The following is an 11,529-nucleotide window of genomic DNA, read 5'->3' on the forward strand; positions in this document are numbered from 1 at the left end:
GTCAGAGGATTAATTTAAAGCAGCCTGGGACAGAGGAAGAGAGTTGGGCCAAAATCAAAACCACAGAAAAAATTCAGTATTATACCTAACCTTTGCAGCTGAGACCCATTTCCAGAAAGATGTTCAGCCCTGGCTGGAATATGACTGTTTCTAAGCACGGTCTGATTACGAGAGGTCTCAAGAGCCTCTCATTTCCACTGACCTTCTGAAGATCAGGATCTCTGGCAGCCCTGTGCTAGAGCATTCTCTTTCTCACATGGCTATGGACCAGGTCTTGATATCTTCACTTCAGTGAAATCCTTCCCTGAAGACAGTGGATGTTTTTTCCTGAGGAAAAAATGACAAAGATAAATTGAGCTTCCCAGGGTTCAGCCTAAGGAGGAAATGCCCGAATATAAAATGAGGTTGGACTCTGCAGGTCCTGCAAGAAGCTCATTGGAGAAGTATTTTCTGAGTGACCTCCTGCCTTCCATATAGAAAGTCGGGGGGGGGGGGGGGGGGGTTGCTACAACATTTAGAGTCTGAGAAATCACAGTGGCTCTTTCCAGAGGTAGAATGGTCTTTTTATTCACTGCACACACAGAAAATCAATTGATGTTACAAAAGCAGCTCCTGTCCAGAGCAGTGAGGTCTGGGTACACAGCAGGAGGCAAGCTTCTGCTCTTCTCTTCACGCCCAGTGGACAGCCCCAGGGGACAGTGGAGCTAATATGCACAAGTGCTGTCAGCTTCATGACTGAATGGGACATGGAAGAGTTGCACATTGCATAAATGCAGGTGGGTAAGAAGCGCACAGCTCACGTGGTGAACAGTCCGTTGCTAAGTGCACATATGCTGCCGGTACCCAGGTGTCTTTCCACATTCATCAACAACTCACTGTGGTCATAGCGTCACCCGCTCTTGAGTTCTTGTGTAACAAAAATTCTGTCCCATCGTCTCCCAAGAGGCCTTTCCAAGACCTGGTGAACAGAACATCTTCCATAGTGACCCTGTGGATTAGCCATCCAGCCTGGATGCCATCAGTGGGGATTGGGTTGAGCCTATAAAATTTCTAGAGCAGGGCTTTCAACTTCATTTATCCTTACACAGCTCTGAGCACCCTGATGGTGCCTCTAAACACAAGTAATAACCACCATGCACTGTGAATGGGCATACTAACTACTGTGATGCTACTACTCTAAAGGTCCTTTCTATCTCCACAAAAACAGTCTCTTGCCCACATGGAGGTGAGACCATCCACTAACTGTCACTACAACTCTTAAAATCCATGGGTACTGTCACCAAGCCATGCCTGCAATGATGGCAGCATCTCGCTTGGTTTCAGCTGCACCACAGGCAGCAGAAATTCCCCAGAGCTCCCACTCCAGAACAGCATCTGTAGGAGTCAGCGCTCTTGGAGTGTGGATCTGAGACACCTCCTGTTGCGGCAGGCACAAACTGAACAGACCTGGTGTCTTTAAGCGTTGTGGCCAAAGGCTCCAGCTCAGCTCTTACAGAAGAGTCCCTAAGGCCCATTTCCAACAAAAGCGTTGAGCTCAGAGCTGAGATTTGCACCCTGCTAATGGTGGCAGAGCTGACGCAGATCATTCCCTTGCCTTGGCCCCAGTGTCAGACCCAGCTGCCACAAAACACAGCATGACAGTACTGCTGGCGTCCAAGGGACTTCTGCCGGTGGTGCCAAGGGAGCAGAGCAGACTCGTCCATGTCAATGAGCCCTCCAAGGTGACCTGGAGCAGCACATGCCTGCAACAGCCCCAGGGACTGCTGCTGGTCTATGGCATTAGGACAGTCAGATGAAGCCAGAGAGGGCCCTACCAGTTCTGTGGTTCATCACCGAGGGCGTAGATCAGCCTGCCAGCACTACTCTGTCGCCTCTGCTTTGCCTTTTGCCTCCTGTCACTAAAGCTACTGTGGAACTACTCACAGAGCAAAGCAGTCACTACCAAAGACATGCTCGTACCTACGTGCATCAGTCTGCAACATTCTCTACTAAACACTACTTAACTCCCCAAACCCCCCTGAAATCAAAGCAGATGTCGTGTTTGCTAGGTAGGATTCTGCACTTGACCCAGCCAGTAAAGGTACCGCACAGGGACACCACTGGCTCGAAGAGCAGAGAGGCTATTACCCCTGAAGTGTCCCATGGGCCGCAGTGTATTCCTCCTGCAGCACCCCATTATCGCAGGCAGCGTGACCCACACAGGAGGCTGTGGTCCCTGCACACACGCACGGGAAAGGCCAGTGGCCCACGTATTGCACGCAGCAACAGGGATCAGCCTAGAGCTCGGGGCTCCAAAACAGCACAGCCTTTATTGAAACAAGCTGCATCTGGGCTGGCGGTGCCTATTCTGCATCCCAGACAAGCTGGGTTCAGAGCAATCACGGTTCAGAGGCCTGGGGGACAGGGGCTTAGCACAGAGTGGCTACCCAGCCTCCAGCTGCACAGGCCTGTGTGTGTAAATAAACCCAAGCCACGTTCCTGACTGGTGTAAATCCTCACACCTCCCTGAACTCCAAGGAAGAAACAACAGCTAACGTTAGCTGGCAGCTTAGCCCCTGGATCTCCAGGGGCTGCTCTGCTCCCGCTGCAATGCCCAGCCACCCCCTCCAGCAACCGCTCCATCCCAGGCTCTGCCAAGGGTGTTCTGGTGTCGTTCAGCGAACGTGAATACACACCGTACCTAGAAGAAGGACATGTTATACAGATATTTTCCCACATGACAGTGCTCAGAAGCCACAGAGCAGCTGGCTTGACAGACCCTTCCTCTGACAGACATCGGTCAGCCTCCAACAGCATTTCTCAGACCACAGCACAGACCCCTCTGGCACCCCAGTGATTCAACCGGGACCACGAAGTGTTGGTGGCAGCAGGAGCTCAGCTCCCAGGGCAGGGCAGTAAGAACAGGCTGCAGTCCCTGCTGTCACTGCTCACCACAGCTGCTGCCTGCCTTGGCTGCTGAGTGAGCACGAACCTCCAATCCAGCAGTTACAGGCCAGTTTTCCTCCCTTCCCTCTCCCAGAAGAGAGGGAAAACCAGCTTCGTCAAGCTAGTGGCCCAGAAGAAGACAAAGGGGTCAAAGGACAACACAATTTCCAAAATCTGAGAAATCCTCTGAAGGCTGAGATAGGATTTTCAGCATCCTAGTTAGAGCAGCCAGGGCTCTGCCTGGCTTCAGAGATTCCCCCCCAATGAAATGAGGCAGTCTTTTGACAGACATGAAACAGAGCACTCCTTTCTCCTACAACCATAGAAAATTAGTCCCATTAAAATAGTTAAATAACTAGAAATAAATTATTCCCTGTTTTCCTAAACAAAATAAAAAGCAATCATGTAAAATCAAATAAATTAAACACCCCAGAAGTAACCATGATAAGAAGAGGGGGATCTGGACTTAGTGAGCAGTTTTGTTCTGAATGATACAAAGCAAACAGAAAATACAATGCAAGAACCACTGATGGAGCCCGGAATAAAGAAGCAAGACATCCCAGCTATCCACACTGAAATGGTGCAGACCCCTCTATGTTTGCAAAGGAAGGATATGCCACCTTCCCATACAAAACCGGCCCAGGACTGATGCAATAAGAACATGAGCCGGAAGAGAAAGGCTGTACCAGACAGGAGCAAAGAGCAGGTCCCTTGTGCGGAGGGATGGGTCATGGGAGCAGGAGTGGATGCAGGGAGTGAGAGATAACAGTCCTGGGCTCACGAGAGAAGGATGCTCTTGCCCATCAGTAACCCTTACACCAGCAAAAAATTCCAGTTGGCTCAAGCAATAGTACCCTTTTTCAGCTGAGGTAAAGCAAACCTTACTTCCCTTCTTCCCCAGTAAAAGAGTGAAGCTTAAGAAAAGTACCCTTATTAAGACAAAGTAATTAATTCTTGTAATTCAAGTAAACTGCAGTAACCACCTGCAGCTGTGTCCAGAGGAAGGGGGGACTGTGCTTTGTAGGTAGCAGGATCTGCCCCAGCACCTCTGGCAGGTCCTCTGCAGAGGTGGTTATCGTCTGTATATGGGTTTTTTCCTTGAAGTCCTTTCCCCCGCAGTGATGCCTCCAATGCCTGGCCTAACCGGACCCATGTTAATATACACTCAACAGAAAAAGACCAAGCTTAAGCATCACCATGTATTGCTATACCCTGGATTAGTGTATTATACCTGGGAAGGGCCACCACACCAGAGTGTGTTACTAAAAACGTGTAACATGCAATGGCAGGTTACCCTCAGGCATGAGGCCAACAGCTCCATGACTGCCATGAGACCAGCGCAGGCAAGGAGCTGGTATGTCAGCGCTGTCCCCCTCACCCCATCCGGAGAGCAGTTCCCAAATGAGCACTGCATCCTCGGCTTGTCATCGGGCGTCACTCCAAAGAAAGGCTACCTATTCAGGCTTGTAAAGCAGCACTCAAAGAGCCAGCACCTCTGCAGCAAAAAAAAAAAAAAAAAAAAAAATATATATATAAAAAAAAATACGGGGAGCTGTGAGATATTTGGTTGAGGGTTCAGGAGGAGAGAGGGGCCAACACGCTGAGGTCTGGCTGCTGGTGTGAGAAGAGGGCACAGCCTGCCCCAGCCCCTGAGATTTCCAGTTGCTGCAGTGTCCAGGGAAATCGTGGCGTAACAGAAAAGGGAGCAGGCAGAGGGAAGGGCAGAGTGGATTTCTGTATCTTCACCACCTCAGTGTCCAGGAGAGGTTACCCTGAGCTCGTGTGCTTCAAAGAGCCTGTCCCTCTAGGGCCCCCGTGAGCTTCTCTTCATCCATTTGCTTCTGCTGCTGGTGGATCCGAGCATATGAAATGGCATCTCCCCTGCAGAGAGAAGGGACAGCGTGGGAATGTGAGCTCTGGGTGCCCACCATGGTGGGTACAGCTCCTCACAGACAGGTCTCCCAGCCGGGGCCCAGGCCTCTCCGTGCCGATGAATGCCATGAGTGAAATGAGACTTGCTGGCCCTCTCCAACCCCACCAAAGCTGCTCACTGCCTCCAGAGCTGGGCCCGTCCATCCAACAGCTGCAGAAAGAGGGCTACAACCCACAGGCAGCCTAGACTGAGTTCCCAAGGAAAAGCTTAGAACTTAGCAAACCCTAGGACCTTCCCCCCCAAGGCTTTGAGATGATGGCAGGGAGATGTTCTCTGGCAGCGTTTACACCTGAAAGCATGGTTAGTACAAGAGGAAAGCATAGCCTCAGGGATGCAGATGGGGGTGAGAGCTGGAGATCCACCTTCCCCTTCCCTCCCCTCCTCAGGCAGACAGATCTCTCTTACTTTTTGCCGAGCGCCGACAGGCCATAAAGCACGCCGGTGGCAAACGCAATGGCATTTCCAAAGAGCGTGGTCAGCGTCAGGCTGAGCATGACAGGGATCACAGCCATCCTGGAAGACAGAGGCAGCCCTCAAAGCCGGGCTCCGCTCCCCACGGGACGTGGGGATGCTCGTGAATCGTGGCATGCCCACGTGCATCCCGACGCGGTCCCCAGGATGGCTTCACCACCACAACACACCCCGGGAGCATCCTCACCCGCAGTAGAAAGCAGCTTTTTGCCAGGGCCGCAGCTTGTCCGCCCTCGCAGAGACAGCATTCGCAAACTCGATAAACTGGCAGCAGAAGGGGGCTTCACACAGGAACAGGACGAAGGCGTTGAGCCTCCAGATAGAGCAAACCAGAGTTAATCCTGCCCACGTAGCCCAGAGCAAGGTCAGCAATGCCCCCCAGAGACCAGCCGCTCCCGTGCCCAAACGCAGGAAGAAGGGAATGGGGGGCTGGACCCCACTGCACTCCCTCCCCGCTTCTTGGTAATTCCCAAACCCTGGTGCCCCAGACTTATTTTGAATAAGAGTATCTCAGTATTTACCTAAAAAGGGGTAAAGAAAGAATATAAATAGAGTAAACCCAGCATCTCAACCCACCCGATGGAGCAAGATCTGGCAATTCACAGAGCCCGCAGAGCCTGACATTCCACTCACATCCGCTGCCCAAGCGGGGCAGCTCTGCCCCTTGCCCAGTGGTGTCTAATTAACCAAACCTCCCTCCCAGCAGAAAAAAAGGAAAGAAACCCTGCTCACATCATCCACACGCCGGCCGCGATGTTCAGGGGGTTGATGGTGACACAGTTCCAGAGACCAGCGAAGGCACAGGCTGGAAAGCAAAGAAGCTTTCAGTGACCATGAAGACCAACCCAGTGTGCCCATGGGGGCAGCGGGGCCCGAGCCTGGCAGGCAGGGCTGGCTTCTCCTCCCAGCTCTGCCCTGCAGCAGGGCCTTGCAGCCACACCAGCATCATTTTGCTCTCCTGCATTTTGGGCTGTTTTGCAGATCAGGGGCTGCCCAGAAGAGCCCTTGCCTTGGCCAACACCTCTAGGCACTGCAGAGCAGCCTGTACAGACTAGTACAGGAGGGTGGGTGGAAGGGTCTGATGGCCCGAACAGGAACCTGGGATGCAAGGGAGAGGGTTTGTTCCCAACTCCCCTGGTCAGGTATCCTTTTCTTCTGAATGCTTGGTGTCTCAGCATGACACTTGCACAACTATTTCACTTGTGCAGAGCAACAGAGCATGTGCTTTTACATGGAAGCACATATGTGGCACCCTGGTTTTTATTTGCTAGGAATTACTGCTTTGTCCTGGGATGAAAAAAAAGGCGCCAGCAGGCACCCGCCGATGAGCAGCACAGGGAAAGTTCAGCAAAAAGATGAATTGCAGCACCATGGCACACAGGCAAACAATAAATAAAGCATAGGTGAACCCAGTCTCAGCCACACAGTGCTGGTTCTGCACTAAAGATGGGCAGAAAAGAGCCAAGTTTGGGCCTCTGCGAATACAAATGGAAGCGATGCTAGATAAAGTAGAGCCCAAAATAGCCCCAGCACTCGTCATTCTGTAGTGCAAGGAGAGGAACCAGACAGCAGCATCCAAGCCCAGACTGCATGCGCCTCTTTTCTGCCTCATTAAACTTGCATAGCATTCCCAGCACTTGATACAGCCCTTTTCCTCTGCCGGTACCGACAGGCTGCCGCTGCTCACCTGGGAACCCGAGCCCGGGCAGGAAGGGCAGCAAGATATAGACTGAGCCCACAGTAAACAACAACACCCTGCAGAACTCCAACTAAAATTATACAGCCCTTAAAGGCTCTCTTGGGGATGATTAGCAGCACAATGAAGAGCAGCAGAGTCCGCCTCTGAGAATAAGACCAGCCTGGGTTCAGGTATTTTGGATGTCTGCTCGTGTTTTGCTAAGGGGATCCCTGAGCAGAGCTGCTGTGAGCAGTCCTGACCTTCAAAAGCCTGGCACACATTTGCGAGGTTTCTTTTAAGCAGTCACTGCTGAATCCTTAAAGTTCCCTTAAAAATAGTTATCCTTATTTACCAGACTGGGAAACAGAACTGCAGGCCTACGACAGGACTGATCTAAGGTTACCCCACAAGCAAGTGACCTCCTGGTTTTAGGAAACAACCAAACAAGGTTATTTTTAAAATTTTCCTAGGACTATTCCACAGGACCCAAAATCTTTTGGAGAATCCTGCAAGAACAAGATCAGCCAGCAGAGGAGAAGCGCCAGAGGACATGTTAATATCCATGCTCCAAGGGCATTGCGCATCCTCCCATCGCAAAGGGACTGGTGTCGGTGTCCCCATACTGCAGGGGAAACTGAGGCAGTGGGCTGGGACGATCTGCTCACGGTCACATACGCAAGCTGCTGGAGAGCTGGAAAAGTAACGGCGAGCAGGATTGCTGGGAGCAGCGGGCAGCTCGGGGAGCGGGGCAAAACTCGGAAGTTTCTAATTCTTCTCCAACAAACAAACTAACAAACCCTCGGATGCCGATGGAAGAGGAGCTCAGGGGAAGCACCGCAGGCTTGTGACACTTGGTCTCCCCCAGGAAAGCACATTTCTGAAAATAATGCTAATGACTTTCTGGCACTTAATAATTAGCCGAACAGCAAAGACGAGCTGCATCTCAGCTGCCCCCAAAGCACAGCCAGGGCTGGGGCAGAACCCTGCCTGGCTGAACAGCATGGCAGAGCGTAGAGGTCCAAGCAGTTTCCAAGCAGGTTTTCTCCTTTAGTCTTTTTTTTTTAATCCAGCCAACCAGGGGTTGTTTTGTCAAGGTTCTGGTTTGGTTTTGTCCTCAAACACCCCAAAACAACCCTTGAGCACGAAGCGTCACTGCAGGAGTCTCAGCTAAGCAACCACCCCAGTTGCCAATGGACTAATGACCCAGCAAGCCTGAGCTGAGCAAGCCCCTATGTCAGCACGAGCACCAACCAGGAGGAAAGGAGTCAAAGGTTTATAATTGCAGGAACACTGCACTCGGTGGCAGCTGCCAACAGCCACAGAGATAACGATCCGGTGACCTTCGGTCTCTTTTGCAGAGCAGCGCATCCCACAGCAGCCTGGTATATCCTCATCCCACCGGGACAGGATCAGCTCCTGCCTCAGTAGCCAAAAGGGGACGGAGCTGCCAACCCAGAGACTTCGTTTTGCAAAACAGAGGCCTCACAATAGGTTTAAAACACAGATAATGCTCAATGGCACGTAAGCTATGGAAGGCAGCTCTGCCATTTGTTTAACTGCTGTCCCATCCCGAATCCCTGAGGAAGCACAAATAACTGGGAGCTAAAAATGAGGGGGAAGAACACCACCCCCTACAAAGGCTCTATTCATTTCAAGCAGCTGGTCACTGTCCTCAACACAAGCCTATTTTTGCTCCGAGACCATTTTACAAAAGCCACAGACTCTCTTCATCCTTTTACGAGCAGGAGCACAAGGGAGAGAAGGGACTTGGCCAAGGTCACCAAGCCAGCCTGTGCAAGAGCCAGAAAGATCCCGAACCTTGTTGTTCTTGTTCCTGCTCCAGCCCCTGGACCTTTCTGGCTTAAGCAAGTTGTGGGCTGCAGGTGTCTGCGTGTGGTAGACGTTGTCTGCCAGTCTCACCTCCACTAATAAAGTTTCTCTTCCGTTCTACAGGGAATTTTTCCTTCTGTAAGAAACAATCCAGCCCTGTCGCAGGATCACAATCTAGTTGCTCAAAATCCTTATAAATTATTTCTGTTCTTTCAAAGCAAGCTCTGAAAATAGCAGCCTTGCCGTGTTATTAGTCACCCCTTTTCCAAACTGTCCACCTTCAACAAGGTGATGCTAAAGAAGGAGCATTTTGAAGAGGACCATTACGAGCACGGGATGTTGGAAGGTTGCCTCCTTCCACAGTCATCCATTTTCCTGCTCGTAAGAGGAGTCTGTGTCTCACGCTGCCTTGTTCTCTGCCTGATGAACCTCATGAAGGGAGACAGTCAGGGCTACAGAGCAAGCTGTCTGACTCCCCAGATCATCAGCAATCCTGTTAAGAGCCTAGCTCTTCTTCCAAAAGCTTCTTCTCCCAGACTCACCCAAATACATAAAACTCCCAGCTTTCCTTTAAAAACAAGCCATGAGTTCTCAGAGCTGTGAACAAAACATTGGGAAAATAAACCAAGCGTAATTCAGCTGCTTTGAAACACGAAGGCAGAGGGAAAAATACAACCTCAAAGACTTGCACTGCTTTTAAGCCACTTGTGAGCTGCTCTAGCATGAGTTGGGTAACACCACCAATGCGTCCCAACAGCCACCCTCTCCAGCTCTTCACCCTCTACCCACATCCCCCTGAGCTTGTGCATGGGCCAGAGCCACATAAAAAGCACCAAGGCTCTGGCTACAGCCCCAGCCCGTGGGAAAGACGCCGCTACACTAAATCCCCACCTGGGACCTGCACTGAAGACACGTCCCAGCTGGTCTCTTGGCCGCCTGCCGGGACCAGAAGCCCGGGGGCCCCAGGCAGAGCATGGCGAGACCAGTATGTTTTGCCCCATAAGAGCAGTCCTACCAAATCTTTTCACACCTCCAGAATTTCAGCACCGAAGACATAAAACAGTGAGAGCAGCATATGTTTTGCCAGCCTAGCCAAAAAGGGCTGTAACAAACCTGCCTGACAATACCAGGGTCTACAAGGTTGGCTGCAAAAAGGCCATGGGCTTGCACAGTCAAGTCCCAAGGCAAGAGGCAGGCATGGGAAGGGGGCAGAGAGAAAGGGGGATCAGACGAAACACTACAGCCGGGGGAATAAATCAGGGCTGACTGCACTGGCTGAGAAACACTCTTGTTTTACTATAAGTCGTGGACCTGAAGCAGAAGAAATTCTCCATCCTGTGCTCTGCAGGAGATCAGACTAAGCGGTCATAACAGTCCCTCCTGCTTTTAAGAGCTATTAATCTCTCCACAGAATGTAGCAAAACAGCACTACAGGACAGGCTGATTTCTGGCAAACTTGCAAAGCCTCTTTCCCTGGGAAAATTTTTTTCAGCAGCAGGTAATTCAGAGCACGGCCAGCTCACTTTGCTGTACGCCGGCTCCCTTCTCTGTGTCCAAGACTAAACCTCTTAAAATCACACAACACAAACCAAGTCCATTATTCGCCTTCAAAAACAACACAGGCAGGCCCTCTGCGATCAACAACAGGAGTAACAGGAAACATGCTCCGACATTCAGAACGGGGAAAGAAAATGAGTTGCAGGAACACACAAACACCTGAGAGTCCAATAAGATGAACCGAATCCTGTGGCCCCTGTTCAAGCCCTGAACCTGACCTTGCTGAGCACCCTTGTGCTCAGAGTAAAATCATCATCTAGTTTATCTGCCCACAGCCCTCCTGCAGGGCCAGGGGCTCTGCTGCTGCTCCCGTCACTCCCAGCGAGTGCTTTACCCAAGAAGAAACTTGAGGATTTGCAGATCCCCCTGTGACGTCCCTTCTCCCAGGTGCCGAAGTTCAGCAAGTTTGATGAGCGCAGTGCACATCCTTCGTGTGCCAGCGAAAACCACCCCACTTCAGGCACAATCACAACTCTTCCTTCTGACCGAAACACAGCAAACCAACGTCTGGAGCAAGCACAACCCCGTCACCCCAAAGGACTGTTGCGTGGCACCCCCCCTTACACAAACGTGACCCTACCAAGAGGCAGGCAGGACCCCGACACGCGCTTTCGCATGCACAAGCGGCACCGAGGGGGAACCTTTGGCTGCGAGGGAAGGGGATACTTACACATGCCCCCGATGACCCCGGCAATCCTGCAGAGCCACCTGTACCACCAGGTCATGCCATCATCGGTGGAGGAAGCCACTGGGTCAGGGGCTGCTGCTTGGAACTGCTCATCCTGAGAGCTCATCGCACCCCTGCTCCCGGGGGGTCAGGGGCCAGCACCCCACTCCCCGCCTGAGCCCCAGCAGCGCAGGATGCCCCCCCCCAGGTGACAGTCCCACTGTGCCCCCTTCCAGCCAGCCCAGGAGACAGCCCCTAAACCCAACCCTGCCGCTGCTGGGCCTCTCCCCGCACTCCCACGCAGGGCCTGGCCCCCCGAGGGCTGACAATGGAGGGTCTCTGCCTGCAGCAGCGATGCCAGCGGCCGTGGGAGCTGCCTCCACGTCTGCCCGCGTATTGCATTGTGGGTCCCCTCCTCCAGCAGGCAGGGCTTTGATGTCACTCTCATTAAAAGGCTGGTGGGCAGAG

The 11,529-nt window shown here is 52.1% G+C and overlaps 1 protein-coding gene across 2 annotated transcripts; it reads right to left on the minus strand.

Annotated features, from left to right (window-relative positions):
* Positions 1–535: 535 nt before the first annotated feature.
* On the minus strand, positions 536–11,477 carry CACFD1 (calcium channel flower domain containing 1). Of its 2 annotated transcripts, none has more exons than XM_064469214.1 (5): positions 11,065–11,477; positions 6,062–6,134; positions 5,517–5,610; positions 5,264–5,371; positions 536–4,806 (listed from the first exon to the last, which is right to left on the minus strand). In XM_064469214.1, the coding sequence occupies exons 1-5, from the start codon at positions 11,186–11,188 to the stop codon at positions 4,753–4,755; spliced, it is 453 nt and encodes a 150-aa protein (XP_064325284.1). In that variant the 5' UTR covers positions 11,189–11,477; the 3' UTR covers positions 536–4,752. The 2 variants fall into 2 exon arrangements, with proteins under 2 accessions (XP_064325284.1, XP_064325282.1); XM_064469212.1 differs by having other exon boundaries at positions 5,517–5,642.
* Positions 11,478–11,529: the final 52 nt, after the last annotated feature.

The sequence above is a fragment of the Phalacrocorax carbo genome, chromosome 18 (assembly GCF_963921805.1).
Source record: "Phalacrocorax carbo chromosome 18, bPhaCar2.1, whole genome shotgun sequence".
NCBI lineage: Eukaryota > Metazoa > Chordata > Aves > Suliformes > Phalacrocoracidae > Phalacrocorax > Phalacrocorax carbo.